General features: G+C 42.2%; 1 protein-coding gene across 12 annotated transcripts in view; it reads left to right on the forward strand.

Annotated features, from left to right (window-relative positions):
- Nucleotides 1–23,232, forward strand: part of LOC110988048 (terminal uridylyltransferase 4-like) — a 179,533-nt gene that overhangs the window by 134,755 nt on the left and 21,546 nt on the right. For all 12 annotated transcript variants that reach the window (XM_087144097.1, XM_087144094.1, XM_087144096.1 and 9 more), the window contains 2 exons: nucleotides 6,998–7,208; nucleotides 21,312–21,541. In XM_087144097.1, coding sequence (XP_087000223.1) covers nucleotides 6,998–7,208; nucleotides 21,312–21,541 — 441 coding nt within the window. The remainder of the gene's footprint in view (nucleotides 1–6,997; nucleotides 7,209–21,311; nucleotides 21,542–23,232) is intronic.

The following is a 23,232-nucleotide window of genomic DNA, read 5'->3' on the forward strand; positions in this document are numbered from 1 at the left end:
TTTCGGAGGGCTTTGTTGATCTTGAGATGGATCTCATTGGCAGTGGACTTGTCAAGGCGACGGAGGGTGGGCTCAATGGCTTTGATAATCTCTTCCGTAGGTAAGAACCAAGGGGCTAGCGCAAAGTTCAGGCCCAGGGCCAGAACTTTCTCCTCGTTGGAGGAGAGGGCGCATTGACTCATGTTGATGACTGTATGCTTGGTGAAGGACTCCCTGGAATGCAGGTGGGGCGGAACTGAACATCTCATAGGGTTGGACTACTGCGGGCGTAGGGATATAGAGGATCCCATTGCCTGTGGCGGTTTGCTGCATGAGATGTTGTTGCTGCTGGTGATCTTGAGACATTTCTTGATTTGTCGGTGACGAGCTTGCTTGAAGGCATAGTTGCTGGATGACGTGGTGAGATGTTCAATCTTCTCGAAGTCCGCCGGGGGCATAATCGTCTTGAGCTGGTCTTGGGACCTGAATATCTCTTTATCCAGAGATGCCAGGGTGGATCTGGTAGCACCGATGTGATGGCGGAGCAAGGGAAGGCTAGCCTTGTGGAGGATGGAGCAGGATTTGTGGGTCACGCAAGCGAAGTCCTGGAAGAATGGTGTTGGAATCTCGGTTGAAGCACAGTTAAAATTGGGTGAACATTTTGGCTTGATCTATGCAGTTAAAACGCGGTTAAAATCAGGGTGGAATACATTTTAACTGAGAAACGACATTTAGCCCTATTTTAACCAATCCAAATTTCATAGTGTTATTGGCTAGTCATCGCATGATGGATAATAATTTGGAAAATCGAGACTCCGTCTCAGAGCATGTCTGACAGCACTGGAATGTTCATCAGAAAAAGGTCAAATGCAAGTGCCACCAAAAACCTCCTGTGGTCAGGACAGGCAAAGGCCAACCATCATCTGAGGTCAAGCGACTTGCTTCTAAGAAGAAATCCACGGCTGGCAAATTGGCAGGCAAGTTGTCGGAACTTACCAGGTGATTAACATCAGCCAAAAAAGTGGACGATTTATGTCTCTAACTCTATCGGTTTCATCAAATGCTTTATAGGTACATGTATGTACTTCGGACGGCAGGGGCATGCACGCGCGCACGACGAGACACTGTGTAGCGAGGAACACGATTTAACACACAACGAGTGCCCTCGCACATTGTGGATGACGTAATTAAAGCCACACTTTTTGACATTGCATGTGATTGTCATGACAGCATGATTGTGTCGCCGCAAGCAATGCCGTTCACCGACTGAAGACTGAGTTTCTACCCAGCTACCTCCGTGGTTTCTGAGACATTGAAATGAACGACACAAGTAAAGGACAGAAACGTATTCTGCAGAAGTATAGGCCGGAATACTCCCAGAAATTCCTGGTACTTTCGCCATTGAAACTTGGAGAACATCACGCACATTGTAACTTGTGTTTGACTGATTTTAGCATAAGCCACGGTGGACTGAGCGACGTTGAGGAACATGTCAACACAAAAAAGCACAAAACCACAGCCGATGCTACACGTGGAAGATCGCTGACCAGTTTCTTTGCTACTACATGTACTTCCAATGTGAGTGTAATCAGTGCTGAAGTGATGAAGACTGAATTTATTATTGAACACAGCCTATCACTTAGTGTTGCAGATCATTGCAGTAAACTGTTTTGAAAGATGTTCCCCTACTCACAGATTGCAAAGAAGTGTGCTTGTGGGTGTACAAAGACGTCTTACATTGTCGACACTCTTGGGAAAGACATGGTGGGAAAAATAGTGGACATAAATCAAAATTATTTTAAATATTAGCATTTTGCACAAGATTTGTTACTAATAACTGGTCATGAATCTTGAACAAAAATGCAACCAAAATGGCTCAGAATACACCAGAGAGTGCCTAAAACCCTGGAGCGGGCCCTGGACCCCGGCCGTAAGGGACTTCACACTATGTGCTTGTGATGTACACTTCACAAACACATAATAATTAGTAACCACATCAATAAAATTTTGATCATTCTGCATTTTTGTTCTTCAAAGTTGGCAGGTATCCTACTGTCCCTTATGTGGTCATGGTATACCATCCACAGACTTGCTCTTAAGTGATGACTGATCAAAAAAATCAAGGAGCTTAAGGAAACATAAAAAGTATGTGGCGGAATCACCCAGGAAATTGCAGGTCAGCCAAAAACTTCAAATTTACAGGCCACAGAGTTTCAGCCATCATTATCACAAGAGAGGCTACCAACCTCCATATTCCTAGCACCAGCCACAAGGGCACTCCAACCAGCGCCCTTACCGAGCCAAATACCATTAGCCTTTCAGGAAGAAATGAGACAGAAAACAAGTAGACAAATCTAATGGCCATGTCCTTCAAATGAGCCACCCTCCTCTTTATCCAAGTTACCAATGTGGCAAATAATTTGCAAGGTGGCGAGACTGGTTTGCATTCATTTGCTGATAACTGTGACAAAATAACTTCAGATAGCTGGGACTAGGTCAAATTGAATATGGCATTGACCTTAAATTCGACTCTGAATCCCAGCAGGCTTCCTTTCCACATAATATTGAATTTTGAGACATGAAAGAAGAGATTCCTGAAACTGGAATTGTGGTACTCTTAGAAAAAGAGGTTAGTGAAGAGACATAACATGGACCTGGGGATATCATCTTTAATATTTTTGTTAGGGAAAAACAAGACGGTGGTCAAAGACTCGTATTGAATTTAAAGCCCTTGAACAAGCAGACAGAATACTACCACTTCAAAATGGACACTTGGAAACAGTGTTAAATCTTATGAGAAGAGATGTCCTGCTTTGCATCAATTTATTCGAAAGATGCCTACTACTCCATCACATTGTGAGAACCTCACAGAACGTACTTAAAGTTCAGGTGGAAGGAAAACTATTTCAGTTTAAGGCAATGCCGAATGGGCTGTCACCAGCCCCCTGACCGTCGACAAAAGTTTTGAAAGCAGTTTTGTCCCATCTCAGGAAACATGGCCATACAAACATGGCCTATGTAGATGAACTTTTGTTACAAGGTGATGATGCGGAGCAGTACGCACAAAATGTTACCAATACCATTTCATCGGTTGACAATCCGGGATCTCAGTTAACCCTCGCAAGTCAGTCCTGGTACCAACCCAAAGCATAGAATTCTTGGGATGTATACAGTCACTATTAATGTGGCCGTGACAGTGAACAAAGCTATTAAACAAAGTCAAGAAACAGTGTCTGGACTGTTCAATTCTTCTCTGGACATTAATTAGCATTATAGATGTGGCACAATTGATTGGAAGCCTGGTGGCCATGGAGCCAGGTGTGCCTTATGCACCATTGCATTACAGAGCACTGGAAATTGACAGAAACGAGGCCATCAAATTATCAGGAGGCAATTATGAGTCCTCAGTGCAGTTGTCAAGCTTAGCACTATCTGACTTGCATTGGTGGGTGAGTAATGTACTGACAAGTTCTAGATCAATAGAAACTGGGAACCCCTGAATTCAGATGTCTCAAAGCTTGGTTGGGGAGGTATTTACAGTGGAAGACATACATGTACTGGGAGACTTTGGTTCAGTACAAAATGGGAACTGCACGTCAATGTATTGGAATTGATGGTAGCCTCTGTTACACTACAAGCATTTTGTAAAGACATGTTCAACAAACGTGTTCGCATAATGAGTGACAACTCAGCAACAGTATCGTGTATTAATAAACAGGGTAGCATTAAGGAAAGCTCCAACAAGGTCACGAGATATGATCATGTAGGCCCAAGAAAGATTCCTTACTCTGTCAGCAGCTTTCATTCCTGGGGCTTATAACACTGAAGTGGATACAGAATCACGCCATATAGAAATGGATGCTAAACAAGCCAGTTGTTCCAAAGTTCGGTCAGAAATTCAGACAGTTTGACTGTGACATGTTTACGTCCTGGTTGAATAAACAATTGGACACTTTCATGTCATGGCACCCAGAGCCGGATGCCTACATGTACATGGTTGATATGCTTACAATAGATCATCCTCCCAAGAAGAAGAGACCTACTGCTGCATCTACTGATAGAACATCCACACCCACTCTGGAACAGCACAAGACTACTGGCGTGCAGGCTATCTTGGAAAACTTGGAAAACCAAGGACTTTCTTGAAAACTACTGAAATATTGCACCAGTCATGGAAGAGTAGTATGAAGAAACAGTATAACACATATGTCACACAACTGATTTTTTTTTTGTAGTGGCAGGCAAATTGATCCATGCAACTATCTGTAAACACAGTTTTGGAATGTTGACACAGCTTTATGGAGAAAGACTGAGTTATAGTGCATTAAATACAGCAAAGCCAGCAGTGACTTGAATACATCTGCCATTTACATCCTCTGAGTCAGTGGGGAAACATCCACTGATTTTACAAAGGAGTGTTCCAAGAGACCAACAATACTGCATACTTCATCAGTTAGTGTGCGATGTTGGTTTATGTTTACATTACTGAGGCAATGGTCCCCTGCCAAGTATTTGTCACAGAAAGAAAGTTTTACTTTTAAGAAGACAGCCATGTTTGCTGTCATTGCTCTCAACAGAGAGGGGGAAATGGGTGTGAGTTTTGATACCAGAAACTTAGTATTGACTCGGAATAAGGTTGTTTTCCATATTGGAGACTTAAAACTAGAAATTCAAAACCTGGCTAACACACTATATCACAAGCTTGCTGGTTTTGGTAGTGATTTATTCCTTTGTCGTTGGGTCCATGATTTTCTTAACGACCATAGCCAAGTAGTCAGAGTGAACTCTTTGATTTCTAATTGTATCACCACGAATACCAAAGCCCTCAAGGGTGTGTGCTATCACCACTGTTACATTGATAGTACACGCATGATTGTGTACCCTCATTTGACGATTGTACAATTGTGAAATATGCTGATGATACAACTGTAATTGGGCTCATTAAAGGTAATGATGAACATAACTATCATAATTAAATTCAGGTTCTTACACAGTGGTGCTCTGGCAACAACTTGAACCTCAATGTTACTAAGACTTAAGGATATTATTGTTGATTTTCACTCAAGATGGAATGAAATTTTTCATATTACTATCAATGGAGCTGATGTACACATCGTAGATCACTTTAAATTCCTTGGTATTCATCTGTCAAGTAGTTTATGTTGGGATGCCAATGTGGAGTGATGCATTAGGATGGAGTGATTTCAAGTGATCAGTTGTATGTCATGATTCCTCACTTCATTTATTCATTACATTTGTGTTTTTATCTTTATCTATATATATAGGTATTTTAATTAAAGGAAAGACTATTTTCAATGTAAATGGTGAACTGTGATTCTGTGGAATTACTGTCTGTATAATTTTGTATGGTGAATTGTGATATTGTGAAACTTGAATTCTTTTTGGTTTGTGTATAGAGCATTTTGTATAGCTCTTATTTTTAATTAATATTGTGAACATATATTTTCACAAAAATATTTTTAATACGCATTTTTACATACATGTATTTTTAGCACGAGAGCCATTACAATTTCTGTTGTGTACACTATACGTAAATAGCAATAAGCAATGATGTTAAATACTGAGTTGTGGATAAGTGCCACCCAAATTCCAAATAACCAAGCAAAACCCACAAGTGGCACATAGAAGAAAAAGAATATACGGGCTTGGATAGAAAGTTTGTAACCAAACTTTAATGGCTTCAAAGAAGGCCTTAATTGTGGATGTGTGGACCCCATCATCAGCACAAAAAATACCTACCAGCAAAGTGCTACTTCTGTATTTGAGAAGAGATGGAAGTCCCATGGGGCCAAATGTGGAGAGTATAGCAGATACTGAATGAGGCAGAAGCCACAGCCGGTGACAGCAGCCATGATGGACTTCATGGTTTTATGAGAAGGGGTGTTATCCTGCTGGAGCAACTCACAACTTCTGTCAATTTTCCCAGTAACTTTCTTCTCGATAACTTCATGAAACTGCCTCAGCAAGTTGGCATGCTCCCTGTTGATGGTCTGGCCCCTTGCAAGGTAGTCCACAACCTTTACCCCCTTGGCATTCCAAAAAAATGCAGCCATCATGTTCCCAGCAAATAAAACAACATTCAGAGGAGGTGAGGACAGATGTTACCACTGTATGGACTGTTTCTTAATCTCTGATGCAAAGCGGTGGACTCAACACTCATCTTCAGTCAAAAAATTGTTCTATGAAATCAGCTGGATCTGCCTGCGAAATATGGAAAGTTTTCCTAGACATGGTAATGTTGATATGCTTTTAATCAAGGTTCAAAAGGCGTGGTATTTATCAGTTGGAAACCTTGAACATTCCACATTCTTTGGTGAGAATGTTCTCAACTCTCTCACTGCACAGTAGATCCCAGTGGTAGTAGCTGTGGAGGGAACAGTCGGTCCTCTATTGTCCATCTCCATTCCTTGCACTTGATCCGCATTTTCTGTATGGAGGCAGTTGAAGGCCAGTCAGACCTTTATACATCTTATGTATTCTTCCTCCCCCTTGAAATCTGTTTCTCACCTTTTCACGGTTGCAAATGAGGGAGCGTAATCCCTTAAAGCATCAACTGATGACAGCCTGGCAGGCCTACTAATTGTTCCCCATTTGGACAAAAAGTTGATACCTCTCAACTTCGAAGTCAGAATGCAGTTACTAAAGATGCTGTGAAGATGAATAAAATCTGTTAACTAGTCATCAGAAGAGCTGAATTAAATTGCCTGCTAAGTTTTATCAATTTAGAAGCACTCAATCATAGTTACACTTGAAAGTTTGATCCAACCCTCCTTAGTTTTGATTTTTAATTTCTTGCTGTGTAAGATGGACTTGTTGGCCATATTTAAACAGTGAGGCAGACCATCACACACTTGAGCGGACAGGGACCAGTGCATTGGCAACTGAAATGTCACTATGCCAAACATTTTTTAAACCATGCTATGTTCATTAAAGCAGCATGATACATGTTATACTGTATGTACATTGTACATTTAAGATATTTTGTCAAACTCTGTAGGAATACTTCTTTGACACCTTTGTGTTGACTGGAGGTGAGGCTCCACCAAATGATCGCTGCTGCAGGGTGTGTGGGAAGGTAGGACACTTCCTCAAAGACTGCCCACATCGAAAAGGACACAAGGAGATACAACGGAGCAGAGAAAGAAATCAAGATTCAAAGAAGACCAGAAACAGAGAAATTAATAGAAACAAACCACAAAGAGAGCAAGGTGAGGTGACTTCAAATTAATGTTACCCATTTGGTATTTGTTAACTTGTGCAGTGCCAAAATTATTTAACTCTTCATTTTGATGAATTAAATGTTAGGTCAACAATGTCAAAATATCTGTAGCTCATCATTCTGACAACTTTATTTATTGCCTTACTGTTTGGTGATGAGGGAATAGCAGATGCAACAGTGAAACAATGCAGAAAGCAAGTATTGCTAGCATTGAATGCGGTCATTTAAAAGATGACTACCATTTCACCCCACTTAAGGGTAACACCAAGCATTTTGTTCATGATGCTTTCTTGCTTGCTTCATTCCGTTTACTAACATTAACCACAGCTGGTCTGAATCAAATATTTTTAAACGTCAAAGCATTCATTTTTTAAAAAAGTCGTGATTTTAGAATGAATTGCTTGGTAACTACATGTAATTAACATTGAACATTTAAATGCAATTTTGTCCTGTTTCACTTGATACCAGAAAAGTCATGCTTGATACTGATCATAGACAGCATGCATTTATGTCATAAAAACTCGCTTTTTCACAAGAAGCAGTCATTGGATGCTGTGTACATTTAGACTAACTCCAAGAAGGTGTGTTCAAATAACTATTTCTCAATATCTGATAACATCTTCAGATGAGGATAAGCAAAACTTGCCACAGTATAAAGTCACATGCCCCTCTTTCTCCGTTGTTGCCACGGTCCTCGCTAAATTTTCTGCTGCTTGAACCTCATGGACCAATCTGTCCCACAGGTCTGTCCCACTGTCATGAGGTTGAGTAAGAGTTTTAGAGATTACCCTGCAGGGTAAAAGATAACATGGACCGAGTTTTGCCAATCGTATGAACCCTTTCATGGAAGTTCCTTTACTCTGTCCCCTTCAGACCAACACATCCTTTTGAAATGTTCATCCTTCTATCTGTGAGACCTCTTTTAAAATTAGCCTAAACTGTGCGATGCAGCTGACATTTTCCCTTGAACAAAGCAAATTTTAGTATCACTATTTAAAATTGTTCCTTATCAGTCATGCATTTCTTTCTAATATCAAATTATAGGGTACAAAACATTTAATTGCTAAGAAATTCACTATGAAATCCTGGTTTGCATTCAGGGATGGCCTTTTTTTTTTTTAAATTGAAGCTGTTATTAAAAGTTTCTACGAAAATTCAGTGAGCCCCAGAAAAAAATGAAACCCGAAAGTAAAATTTAACTATAAAGTAAAAGATAACTATCAGAAACTGTCATTTTATGTATCAGATTAAAGCTTTAGAAGAAAAAAGGAAGAAACTCATTACACTCAGAGATGGATCAATTAATTATACAAACATATCCTTCTGAAATGAGCATCAGTTTCATTAGTCTAGAACTAGAAAAACAATCCCAAAGAAGTCAATAATCCAACAGTTATGTGATAGGATTTGAATTTAATGATGGCATACATTTGCAGCATTATCTGTGTAAACTTGCATTGGACAGAATAAATAAATGAGTTGTGTTACATAATTGCAAATATCTCCGCAAAGAAATAAGAGCTTCAAATAAAATGATGAAAATGCTATACATTTCAATTTGATACCCAAAACAACAATTTCTGACTTTTATTTTGGGAGAAAATAACATGTTTGTGAGATGTGTGTTGTCCCGGGGGGAGCCCTGTTTAACTTGAATCAGCCAACTATACACTAGTCCCTTAGTCCCGTTGGAGTCTTTATTTTGTTGTGAGATAATTGACAGTAGTGCACCTCGTCTGTATAGAGAAAACCATGCCCTTTCTCTTAGTTTTCTCGAGTCTCTCGATCAATCAGAATGCTGGATTTGCTGATTGACCGCCTGATTTGCATAATTTGAGGAGCCGACCCGTACCATGTCTAGTAGGGGTTTTCAATAAGTCAGGAATGTACTTATGATTAATTAAATTGTTCTTTTGAATTCTTTTATTTTGCTGTATAGGCCTACGTATTATAGTTTCAACTTTAATTAAGGAGTAGGAAGCAATAATCCCTACACAATAGACAGCCGAGTAATGAGAGGGATTATCCCTAGACAATGGACTGTGCCTAGTGGGTGAGCTGTGTCAGCGGACTATTGTGTTAATGTTTGCACTGTGTATGTTGGAAGTGAGCGTTGGTCTAACTTAACCTTTGGACACTAAATGAGATAGAGGGCGCCCACGTGCTAACGGTCTTGCGTTTAGCTTACTATGGCTACCAAGATTTGATCGATATTGGAAGAAAACTCTGTTGTCCCCAGCTGAATTTTTTCTCCTTCGAACCTAGAGTGTTTTACATCAGTTAACCTGTACATGTATATGTTTTGGGCTCTGGGAGAATTTTTAAAATTCTTTGAACGGATGTTTTACTGCGGTTTAATACCCTGTACATGAAGACGTTCTACAAATTCAGTCAGAGCGGAGCGTTACTGTTCTTTATCATGGAACCTCAGTGTAAAATACAGCATTAAATAAAATTAAGAATAGTGTTTCTTTTGTATACGGTTTTTCTCCAGGGCACGTTTATTCCCTTTGTGGTTTCAGATCTTTATGATAGTTGCCTCAAGCAAAGACTCTTTAGCAAAGATGTGCCTCTAAGCATAACGTCATGACGACATCATCAGCTGATTTTTTTATAAAATTTGAAATATTAAATTTTTCCCATAGGTTTTGTGCATGTTTTTCAACAGCTGGACTTTGTCACTTTTATCAATCTAACAGACTACATACTAGGTGCGCACTCTTAGTCCATCAGCCAAGATTTGTCTCAAAGCATAACGTCATGATGATGTCATCGGTAGATGACAAGTCACGTGACATTAATGATGCACTCTTTAATGCACTGTATCTTGTGACCCACATGACCCATTGGGTTCCAACTTTGCAGATATCCTGAAAGGGGAGGGCTTTAGACGAACATTGACCTCAAGTGATGATAATATCATCAGATGACCATGTCACGTGACATTATAGGTGCATTCATCAAAGCAGTATATTGTGAAGGACATGTCCGATTTGGTTCAAACCTTGTAGATATCTTGAAAAGGGAGTGCTTCAGAAGATCAATGTCCTGATGTCAACATTAATATTCTAGGTACAGCCAAGTATTTTATGTAAGTTTTTAAGCCAACTAGTCTGGAGAGCCCCTTGACAGGAATCTTTTTCTTTGGGGCAACAGAGAATCAATCAAGCATGGATGAATGCAAGAAGACAAAAGGAAAGGTTAAGAAAGCTGCAGGCTAAATAAAGGGAGAAGGGATAAAGGGGACTGCATGGAGGCATGGTTGAACAACAAAAGAATGTAAGGTGGGAAGAGATCAAAGAAAAAATACAATCAATGGAACTGGACTTAAAGTGGGGGTCCAGATCCATCCAGTGTATTTTGTCAGTTGTCACAAGGTTGTTCTCCTTCTGGATGCTGACATCAAGAAAGGTTGCCTGATGGAGGGAATATTCCAAATTGAACTTGCCCTGTAAATAAAGATGTCTAGACTGCCACTGTCACCGGTCCAGATGAAAAATACATCATCACTGTATCTCCACCAGATCCACGCTGAGGACCTGCGCCTTGGTGAGAGTCGGTGACTCGGTCACTCTATGCACTAAGCACTCCTGTGTGAATTGTACTAGTGCCAGTGCTTCCGCTGCACTGCCTGAGAGCAATGATGATGGTGCGTCTTCCACAATCTCAAAGTGGATTTTTTTTGTGATGCCATTAATTTGGCACCGCATGCTGGCAGCTTTAATAGGGCGTATAATGTTACCATTGTACAGTTTCAGCTTAGTCTTTGATGGCTCTGGAGACATGTCACTCAGCTGCCTGAAGTCTACCAGCTTCATGGTACTGCAGGTTGCACCGGAATCCAGCTGAAACTTGATGGGTTTTGTCTGCTCCTTTGTAGGTGTCTCCACTGCCAGCTCAACAAAGTATTGGTACTTGGGCTTTGACTGCACCGTGTATATGCTCTCATCACTGTCTCCATCATTTCCATAGATATGGTGGAGCTTTTCTCCAGCTTGCTGCTTCTTTCCTTTGGTTCTACTGCCACCTTTGCCAGATGACCGACAAACTTGGGCAAAGTGGTTTTGCCTTTGGTACTTGGAACAGGTTGTGCCAAAGGCAGAGCACTTGCCTTTGCTGTGTGACTTGCCACAGTATTTACAGTGGCTTTTTGGAGGCTTGCTTGGTTTTCCAGATTTTTGTGGCTGTTGCTTTTTTTTCACAAAGTGAGCTGTTTCAGCCTCCGCTGGATCCATTTGCTGTAAGTGGAGTGCTGCTTGTTCACTGCTCCGGCATGTGTCTATGGCTTTCTGCAATGTCAGTGAAGACTCCCGCAGCAGACGAGCCCGTATGCTGTTGTTTGCCACGCCAATGACCAGCCTATCTCTCAGCATTTCATCCAGAAGTGGCCCATAATTGCATGTGGTCGCCAACTTCCTGAGCCTATTCAGGAAAGTGTCAATGTTCTCCTTGGGTTCTTGTTTGCTTGAGTTGAACCTGAATCGTTCATACACCACATTGCGTTTTGGGTCAAAATGGGCACCCAGACTGGTCAGGATTTGCTGTGGTGACTTTCTCTGCTCTTCTGTTAGTGGCAGATTTTGATAGACTTCATAACACTCCTTCCCCATAACAGTCAGTAGTGTGGCTATTTGGACAGAAGCATCTTTTTTGTCGATTTCCGTGGCCACTGAATAGTTCTGCCAGCTTGCCTTGAAGAATTGCCAGTTGGAGACCTGGTCTACTTTCATGTCCATTTTGGCCGGTGGGGGAATGAGCGAGTGTGCCATGGTTTTGCGATATGTCCGTTACAGGCCTCCGTAGTTCAGAGGGCGACGAGGTCAGGGTGCGCTCGCCTTACTCGTGTACACGTACATGTATATGTACATGTGCTTGGTAATCGGTACAGTCTATCTGGCAATACGTGTAACGCTACTGCAAATGATGGCACAAGCCCCGCGAGAAATGCACAGTTTATCGGTCACTGTCACAGCCTACCTGGTGTGACATGGTTAAGTCTGCACTGCCGATGGATGCTCATTTATCCATTCTTTGGGATTTCCAGGAGTTTGGCCTTACTTGTTTGGTAAGGATGGGGGATTCGGCTAATTTCGGACACCATGTTAAGAAGACGGTGTGACTCCAGGAATAGCATTCACAGTGTGTGTTTTATTAATGCCTTGTGCTCCAGTGTTCTGACAGGGATATGGTAGCCGCATAATGCCACTCCATAATACACGTCAACTTTCAGGCGATTCGGACAAATTTTGCCTCAGACATGTACTCAAAATTCATTTTTCAGAATTTTTAACCTGTCAAGGGCACTTGATATTTACATGACGTCATATCTAGATGATCTGAAGAATGCTGTACCCCCATCGACTAACATAATTGAAAGCAAGTCGATACCTATTACCACTTTTAAACAATAAGCTATTAACAATTCACTTTGATGACATTTGAATACTGCTGTACAATGAAAATGTTGCCTTGAAAACGTGTACAAAGTCAATGGGCTGAAACAAATATTGAAAAATCAGTAATAAATCGTTAGATGACGTCATCATGACATCATATTTCGAGGACCGTCTGTGCTTAAGGGTCCTTCATTGGTACAAGTTTGATGACACACTGTCATCATTCTTAATGACTGAGTGGTTCTGAACTTTGGCTTAGGATTGCTATGAGAAGAAAAGAGAAATCAGGTTCAATTTTCTCTTTTGTTCAATTACAAATATACCGGAGAGTTAAAATATCAACTAATATTTCATAAAACTAAAAAGTTCAAAAAGGAATCATGTGACAAGAATTTAAAGGTGCAGTTTTTCTCCATAGGTTTTGTGCACGTTTTTCTGATGTCCAAGACTAAGACAGTCATATTTAGTCGTTCAATCAGAGAGGGTGTCGGACAAAAATGGTCACCGCGACGTCATTGGGGGTCACGTGACATGAGATTAAAGTTGCCGTCTTTCTCCATAGGTTTTCTACTCGTTTTTCACAATGCACTTTAACAAATCTGTTCTGAACTTCTACTATGAGAACGAAAGAGAAATCAGGAAATTTTCCCTTTCTTTCAATTACAGTTACACCCAAGGGTCAAAATAGCAAGTAATATTTGATCCACTTTTTCTAGTCTTTGGCATTGTACCTCCCCAAACAGTCACTACATATGCAAGTTTCCCTAGTGCCTTTCCTTCCGTTGTAAATAAAGTATTACTTTGTCTATATTTTGTGTTATTTTCTTCATTTTTCTTGTATGTGCACACTACACGTGGTTACCGTCAGTACTGCGAGGTACTACGCCTGTGCCTACCCTACTGATAAATCATAGGCCTTATGCGGTTCAATTCAGGTGGTGCTGTAGGATCTCTCATACTCCCTTGTCTTCTCCATCTACCAGGACGGGGAAGAGGCCTTGTGGTCATCCAGGGATTTCCAGCCATAATCTGGCCAGGTCCCTGGTTCGTTCATTCAGTAATGCAAGGTACTACGCCCTGTATACCCTACTGATAAATCAGAGGCCTTTCCCGCTTGAATTCAGGGTGTTGCTGTAGGATCTGTCATACTCCCTTGTCTTCTCCATCTACCAAGACAAGGAAAAGGCCTTATGGTCATCCAGGGGGTTCCAGCCTTGATTTGGCTATGTTCGGCCCCGCGGAGCTGACGGAGAAGCTCTGTGGTTGACTGTTGAATACCTGAGCAGGGATACCACCAGGATGTGGCAAGGACCCTGTCTCCTTGGTTAATCACTGGCTTGGTGAGCCAGCCGGGACTCCCGAGAAAGTGCCCCATCAAACATCTCCTGGGCCGGCTCTACTATCATCGTGAAGTACTGCACACCATTCGCCTGCCATGGCCCAAAGAAAGCCATGCAGTGTTCCACCAGCATTCCCCCGGCGATGCCGAAGAGCACCACCCGCTGTCTAACATCGGCCAAGAAGACTACTGTGCCAGTGGCCACCTTTCGTACCTCCTTTCGCCCAGATACTGAACTCACTGTTGAGGGCTCCCCATGAGTGCTAGGGCCCGCCCTGCCTGGTGTGTTTCGAAACCATGTCACCCCAGCACCTGCTAATTCTTTGGGTTCTACGGAGCCCACTGGGCTTTTACGCCACCAGGGCTTCAACCCACTATAGTCCATTAGTGGCTCTGGCTTTCAACTGGGCATCACCAGGTAATTGGACCTCATTTCTCCTGGTCCCTCTCCCCAGAACTCTGCAGTTCCTGCTGACCTCACCGGAAATGCTCCCCAGGTGTTCCGCCTCCTGCTGCCCCATTTGCCACCTCTGTCGCCGGGTCAGCCACCCGGCATGCACAAACAGCTCTGATCATCATGAGCCTACTCCTGAGCTGTGAATATCAGCCTTCCTGTTCATCAATGAAGCCCTGACTTCCATTGATAGACCACCGACGGCCTCCACTGCCCTGGACCAGTTCCTGATAAACCAGCCCCTTCTGCCCTCTTCGGTCGTGAGCCATAATGGCACCGCACGGGGTTTCACACTGGAGTCATACCAGCCCAGGCTTTCCCCGTCGGAGCAGGACGTTCCCCATGGGACCCACCCATGGTTTGGAGCGTGGCATGGCTCTATCTCCGACCGTGCAACCCTCACTTCATCAGAGGGTTGCCACCGAGCACTTGAAACATGGTCTTGCCATCAACCGCTCTGCCGGAAGAGGACACCAACCACGGCTCTTTCAAATGCCACACAGCACAACTGGAATCTTCGGGCCAATGTTTCAAAAACTCGCCTGCTTGATCGTTCATGCAAGGAGATATTCTAGTCTCTAGCCAGAATTTGGCATGCACCAGAGTCTGCTCCAGTTGACAGTCCTCCGTTTGACCATCCATCAATTTATAGGGCACATTTGGCTCTGACTATAACACAGCCTTGCTTCAGTCCAAGCAGGTGACCATGTCTTTTGTTGAAAATGACACCAATTCAACAGATGTCCTCACCCCAATGACATGTTCCAGTTTCTTGGTTCTCCGTCAGCCTCGCTTTTCGAGCAATAAAGCAAGACACCGGTCACACCCGTGCCAGTTGACTGACCACTCTATATCTTGGGCCTTTGCCTTCAGATAATCTCACTACGAGGTCCCAGATGTGAAGTAGATTAAATATCTTCACCTTACTGGACCGCTCCCTTTTTGTTATCTGGAGGGCAACACACCATGTGTGTCTCCTCGTCGCCTGCCCTACATCCTAAGCCTTCTGAAAGAACATCTCTGAGACAGTTACAATGGAACACTGTTATAAGGTCCTTGGGACTTTACAAGTAACCTTATAGAAAACGAACAACCAGGAACCCCCTCCCCCCAAAAATTTTCCTTGTAATCAGTCCTCAACATTAGGGGTTGTCCGATTGCCCGGGATGAGTAATTTTTTTCGGGCAAGTAAAAATTAAGTACAATTGCCCAATGGACAGGTACTTTTTCTCGAAATAAAAGTGTCTGTTTTTGGTTGCCAAGAATAGCAGTCAGTGTTGTAGTCGAGACCACTTAAGACCTTCACAAGACCACACAAGACCTCCGAATTCAAACACAAGCTATTCAAATGAACTGCAACAAAAGCATTCCTTTGTCATTGTTCACCCCGTTACTTGTGACTGGTCTTGTGCATGGTCTTGTGTCTGGTCTTGCGTCTGGTCTTGTGACAGTGTCAACAACAACACTGATAGCAGTCATCATATTTACCTTTGATTGATTTTTTCCTCTTCACAAAAGCTGATAAAAAAGTAAACAGCTAGGCCTGTGTCAGTATGGGGTGTACAATGATTTTTGCATTGTTACGTACATTACATTATACATGTACATGTCTACATGTACATGTATAAAGCACGCTTTAAATTTAGCCGGGCACCTTTCCACACACGGGAAAATACATGCACAAACACACTGTAAAATACCCTTGTGTCTGGGTACCAAACATCATTGGTTATTGTACGTATGTCGTGGAGGAGCTTTGACAGCCGGAAGCTCGAAGACAGTTTTATGTGACTTGGTACTTGTGTGTGTGTGTACTTTCTGCATATGACACTAGGCAAAATCGTCGAGTGGTTAAGAAATAGCTGTTGTCCGAACTTGTATGAATGATGCATCAGAGTCCTGCACACTCTACGTCTGAATGTATGCAACAGTTGGGGTGATGAATATTCATGTGTATTGCTGGCGTAGCAATTTCATCAATGGTGATTTGTTGAAGGAAGAACTTGTCCGTGTACCGTACTTCCTGCTATGCAGTCATGCACGCTTGCCGTGTGCACGTGTAGTCTTAGTAAGTAGTGATTTGTTGAAAGTTGTAGTTTACTTTTATTTGTATACTCTGCATGCAATGAGTCAAAACATGGCAGCTGTAGGTTAAAAAAAGACAGTGAATTATCAGTGATTATTTCGGCACAATTTCAGTTGACAATACTGAATCCCATCCCAAAGAAAAGTACAAGGCCAAACAAAAAAGGGGTTTGTTTCATCGTGGTCAACTCAATTTGAAGGCCTGAAGGATACACCAAGTGGAATGCAGTGTTCGAACTGCCAGTCATTACCCGTAGTAGCGGATGAAGAATCCATTTTTTCATGGGATGTACCTCCTACCGAATTGACAATATTAGAGGCCACTGGACATCCCAAGCTAACATGCGTGCAGCAAAGACTTTGAAGTCAATAGCCTCATGACAAGGAAGGGGTGATGTAGAGGGCCCAATGGATAGGCACATTCAGGAACATGGCAAGCATGTTAGTCCTCCAATATGTCTTAAGTAAGCCATACTTCGTCTATAAACAAGAAATGCCCTTTACTGCCTATTCAAACTTGCTTAAACTACAAGCAAAGAATGGATCTGATGTATGGCCAATCCTGTCTTTTAGATCAGACCAAGCATGCAGGAGGTGTGTTAAATAATTAGTTTGCAGTTATGCAATGAATTTGTACAGTTTTGATTTGAAAAAGGTATACAACTTGCAACTTTTAAAACCGTGACCATGAAGTTTCATGTTCTTGACTATAGCATAGCATTATTTCAGTCAAAGCAAAGTCACCGTGTCTTTGGTTGAAGATAACACCAATTTTATCGGCGTCCTCGCCGCCTATGACATATTCCAGATTCACGATCCTCCATCAGCCTCCCTTCCAGAGGAAGGCACCGACCACGCCCGTGCCAGTCAACCGACAGCCCCACGTCTTGAGATACTTCTTGCTATGGGGCTCCCATTCGCGAAGTTGGCTCTTCGCCTTAGCGGACTGCTCCTGGAGCAGTCCCGGGCAACATCTCCTTGTCGCCTTCCCTTTATCTAGGGCCTTCAAGCAGAACGTCTTGGAGACATCTGCTCTGTTGAACACAGTGGGACATTGTTATAACAGGGTCCTTGGAACTTTACAAGTTCCTTATGTTATCAGTTATGGAAAATACAAATGCGACCTAGCTAGCCTCCAAGATACATGTATCTACTGCATGGGCATCCATACGTAATCCACTCGGTAGCACTTTCCGAACCAACTTCCCGGATTGTTGCCCTGGTAAATACGCCATCAGATGCGGACCCCCCCCCAAAAAAAATCCTGAGGCTCCGTCAAAGCCTTCTGGAGCTACTCTGGCTACCACCGGTAGGCCCGCCCAGGCCACGGGGAAGTGAGTCCACGCTTTATCTGATGATCTCTAATGACCGCCACAAGTCTAAACCTACCGGCATTCGAGACTACGGTACCAGGCACCAAGATAACAAACAAATAACATTTCCAGGCAGTCTTCCTATCTTTTTCAGTTCTGTCACGGTAAATTTGTCATCATGACGCCGACCTACTACTGCAGAGGCAGTCTGCATCCCCAGACATCAGAACCTAACATTTTTCAAGCCATTTTGATTTGTACACACCCCTTGACACCCCGTTATCCCGGGGTTCCCCAAGGGGCCCTGCAGGAGAATTTTACGAATCTATTTTCACTGCGTCTCTCGACGTACAATCCTGCGATCAGCAGAACAACCCTTTTGTGGCCCCACTTATGTGTCGCCATGTGAGCACAGGTATTCTACTGTGCAGCCCAACCATAATGCACAGTGCACACTGTTCAAAACATGTTCGCTTCAAAGTGGGCTAGTCCAAAAATCTGTTTACTTTAACTGTTACGAGGTCTGTCAGTAGTAGGTCTGCTGTGAGTCACCCATTTTGTTGGAATAGTTTCGCGGGCTTTCTCTTCCGATATAAATGCTCAGCATGATCGAAACGAAGAGAGAGAATTCTGCTAGACCCTATTCTTTTCTGAAATGAATGCATGTACTTTGTTAGTGCTTAACCTGATTTCGGACATCGAAATGGTTTTGTTTTGTTTTTTGTCTGCGGAGATTTTCTTTGAGCGTAAATTACTCGCAGTTTCATCCAGTTAAGGTTAACATGTATTTTTCACAGAGAGAGTTGCTCCGTCGCAAACGTCATGCGGCCTGACTCCTCTACGCCAGCCATTTATTTTTCACTCATGGGTGAAAATGATCAAAGTTTCCCATCGCAGTCGGGACGCCGGCGGCCACACTGGGTACGGAACACTGCTTACCTTCAATTGGACATGAATGTCTTCGACACCCTTCTGCATATTCAGGTGTTATACACTGCTGCTAAAGACAACTTATGCATAGCAAGCCTTTTTGTTAGGAACTCCTTGCTCGATAAAGACTGACACCAACTTTATCTAGGTTACATGGAGTCTTTGTCTCGGTCTCTGACCTATTTCTTCTCCTCTTATCGAGGTTATTCCTTTGATGAGAAAAGATAGTTTTCCTTCCTGCCCAGACCTCACTACAGTCATGCAAAAGACTCTGAATGATAGTGTCATCTCTGTCTTTGAGTATGTCTTGCGGCTTTCTTGCCTCTTTTTTTTCACATTGCCAACCAAATTAATGGAAAGGACAAGGGATCATGCAGTTAACCTACAGACGATCCACATGTTAGGGTCCAATGACGTAATGGTGGACACACTCTCCCGAGGATGATAGAGCAGCCTTACATCAATCTCTTCGCTTCCTCACTATTAACTTCCCACAATCTTCTTCTTTGGCGGGACTCTCTAGCAGCCATGGCCGCATGGGACGTCATCTGCCCACCTTTCAAATATGTGACAGCAGATTTTAGCATTGTTTTACGTGCGTCGATAGTCAGGCTTTGGCTCCAGCTAACCCTCCTGCGAGTGCTATAACAGACTTCCTTGTGTACATGTACTGCTTTCACTTGGAGCTACAAGTACTGTATCTACAGGTCAGCCCTAGCTGCCATACACATTGGTTTCAAAATCGGTAACTGCCCTTAACAACGTGACATTCCATCACCTCTTTTGTGATATGCTTATCCACTGTTCCGTTGTTGGGAAATAGGTCTGGTCATAAGGCCTAAGCTAGGTTCTGGAGATACTTTCCGGTACTTCTTTGAACCCTAAATGACGACTGCCTTACACACACCTGTGTCAGGTTGGCCTTTCTCCTGAAAATGGTTAAGTCCTGAGGAGGCAGCAAACTATTGGCTCTCCCCATTGCCAAAGGCTGTCTGTGTATGGAGCCACATGATGTTCACCTCATTCCTTCGATCGGTTTTCTCACTAAGGATCAGACTCCCTCACCCGATCTGTCTCATATCTTTACACTCTCCGCCTCCTCACATCCTGGGGATGATGCGGATAAACTTTGGGGGCCTGTTCATGTCCTGAAGTGGTACCTGACTAAAAGGATAGCTTGAAAGGGACAATATTAACCCCATCGCTTATCACTTTCATGAGAACACACCGTTCAGCGGTGTCAGTTCACTATTGCCTGCTGGACGGCTTCGGCCATTAGATTTGCTAATCCAGTCTGGCCTTAAGCTCTGATGAACATAGTCATTATTACATCAGGGTTCATGACGTACGAGCAGGATCTGGATCTTTGTCTTACTCTCAAGATGTTGCCATTGCAGACTTTTGCAAAACTGCCTGTTGGAAGTCTCCTTCTACCTCCTGCAACTTGAGGGATGTCCTGCAAATTGACATCGCAAATGGCAGGATCATCCTGCTGTCCGCAGCGCAGAGGTCAAAGGGACCTCCTGAAGGACAGACAAGAAGTCGTTGTGAAGTTCCTTTACCATTTCTCAAATGTATACCTTCCTCTTTATACTTAATAATAATACTTTATAATATATAACGTTTATAGGTAAAAGTGTATTCTCGCCATTAGATGTGTCATCGCCAAACTCCCCCCACCTAGACTGGTGCTACTCTGCATATGTAGTGACTGTTTGGGTAGGTAGAGTGCCGTAGACTCCTTCCCCACATTAAGTGTGGTTGGGTCTACTAGATAATACCTACCCAAACAGTCCTCTCCCGCCCGTCCTCCCCACCCTGGCTCCGACCTTTTGAGCTGCTTTCAAAAAGGATGATCATGGCAGTGAGGCCACGCTGCATTGTGAGAGGTCAGGGTGCACCACAGGTGATCAAATCTTTTCAGCGAATGAATAATACATGCATGGTAAATTTGCATATGTAGTGACTGTTTGGGTGGGTATTCTCTAGTAGACCCAACCCACACTTAATGTGGGGAAGGAATTTATGCGCATGTAAATGCATTTAGAAATTGTGATGTCATCCCAAGTACCAAATGCAAAGCAGTGTGGAAGAAAAAATCTATCTACATGTATGTTGTTCAGGGGCCACTGTTGTTGCTGATGGGTGTTTTATCAACCATTTAAAAATGAACTCTGAATGGTCCTTATAGTCTATTTAGAGAGTCAAAACTATTTGAAAATCTTCCGAACAGTGACCTTGGCTAAGAAGACAGTGTGGAGACACCAAAGAGGGACTTTGAAATAAATTTTCAATTTGATAATTCCGATATGGCCAGTTATTGAGAGAAAACAAAACTAACCTTTGTTATTATCCTTAAATGGGGCAGAGGCTTCGCAATCAAATTACGGAATAAGCAGAAGTAAAGCGCACATTTAACAGAGCCTGTTATGAAAAGACTTGCTTTTACTGAGATACTGCTTCCTTCTATTCTGGTTTTCAGTTCTCAAAATAGCTGAAATGATTTGGATTACCTAGTGAAAATAAACTCCATGGTACATTGGGTATTAAACAATTATGTTTGTCTTTTTTTTAGCTAAAAATGATGTAAATCCTTCACCAAACATACAAGCAGCAGTTCCCAAACAGAGTGCCACAGTTATGACAGCAGGAGACAGAAAGAACACAGCAGCAGCATCTTGCATGGTTTCAGAAAATGCAGATGACAGGAAAAGATCTCAAAATGTAACAACAGTGATGAAACCTGAAGTGACTGAAGAATTTGCTAAAGTAACTGCTGTTCAGACCACTGTGGATTATTCGCAGGTATGTATTTTCCTGCAGTATATTAAATTTTTTTCATCAGCAAAAGCATGTAGGTGTTCATAATGATTAGGTGTTCATAAACATCTGGTAACATGTTACCATTCTTTGCTGTAAAGAGCTTTGCTTGCGAACGGACAAAAGTTGATGGTATAAGAACTATGTACAAAATGAATGGAATTTATAAGAAGATGATTAGAAGATCAGATATAACCAAGGGTTTTAGTTCAAGGTGGACTAGATAAGTTTGTTTCTGAGCTACCTAAACTTGGAAAAATTAATTCTCAGCCCATATATTTATCTTTTCCTTTCAAACGGGATGACACCATTAGAAGATCAGATATAACCAAGGGTTTTAGTTCAAGGTGGAGTAGATAAGTTTGTTTATGAGCTACCTAAACTTAGAAAAATTAATTCCCAACCCAAATATTTATCTTTTCCTTTCAAATGGGATGACACCATTTTATATTGCATTGTTCAGCTTGAAAATAACTGGCGCAATCGGTATCTTGTCCAATCCAAGTTTTCAGATGTTCTCATGGTTTAGCATTCTCATGGCCAACATCAGTGGAGGAATGATTTTCAAAGTGTGGGAGGGCAGTTGTTAGACCATCAGGCATCTGCCATATTAATAGGCCAATCCATTAAGCTCCACCCCATTATAGGACCTGCTGAAATGGGGGGCCCCCTAGTTGAAACAGTGGGTGGCCACTGGTCCCCCTGCCCCACTTCCGACACCAGTGATTTCTGATAGTTGAGCTTTTTCCTGGCATGTCTTGAATTCTTTCTTCATGGTATTATAACTTTGGAAGATCAGTTACAAAGTGATGTGCAGACCAAGCTTACCATAAACTTAAAAAAAGTGCTAGTCCTAAGGAATTAATGCAAAATCAAGCATTTGAAAAGTTGCTTTAGATTTGACATTTCCAATGGCATTGAAGCATCATCATATTCATTGTTATTCCAAGTAATTCCACATTATATCACCAATATTATTTTACAAACTAGTTTGCGGAGAGACTTGACACTAATGGCTTCTGCCACCTCTCATAGCACAAGTAATTTCTCGGAAAGAGGGAACCAGTTGGGCGAACAAGAATATAGATACAGTGTATTCATTGCAGTCCATGGCTTTGCTTTCAGTAGCTTTCCAAACTGCAGTGACATTGTGAGTCTTTTATGTGTGCTATTGTTTCCCCTCAGTTTTTGTTTTTCTATAAGTTCCTTGTTCTAAATAAAGTTTAACCCACTTACTTTGGGAACATTTTTGGATTGGCCATGTTTGTAAATTTTTTTTTTCTTTTGAGTGAGCTTATTTAAATTAAAAAAAAGGAACACGTCAGTAGTGTTGCTTGGCTTCCTGCTCCTCTTTTATTCAAGAATGCCTTTTCCAAGGTAGTTTATTTTTCACAAAATGGAACCTTTCAAAAGCATTGATTTGGCCCACTGTGTTGGCTATATATTTAAATTTGTTATTTCTTGAGCTGGATTAGCATAATTACCAAGAGCTAAAAGGCTTAAAGTGTAGCTGCAATGAGTTTTCTTAGACACAAATACTCTTCTTCACTGTATGGAAACTCTTCTACATTCCTGTTTGGTGAAATTCATTCAAAGGGCCCTTCTTTAAACACTTAAAGTTATTCCTGCTTTCCTGGAAAACTGAGGGCACTGTTGCTGTGAAGTCATCAAGAGAA

This window comes from Acanthaster planci, linkage group LG12, assembly GCF_054643075.1.
Source record: "Acanthaster planci isolate LZ-2023a linkage group LG12, COTS_SCS, whole genome shotgun sequence".
NCBI lineage: Eukaryota > Metazoa > Echinodermata > Asteroidea > Valvatida > Acanthasteridae > Acanthaster > Acanthaster planci.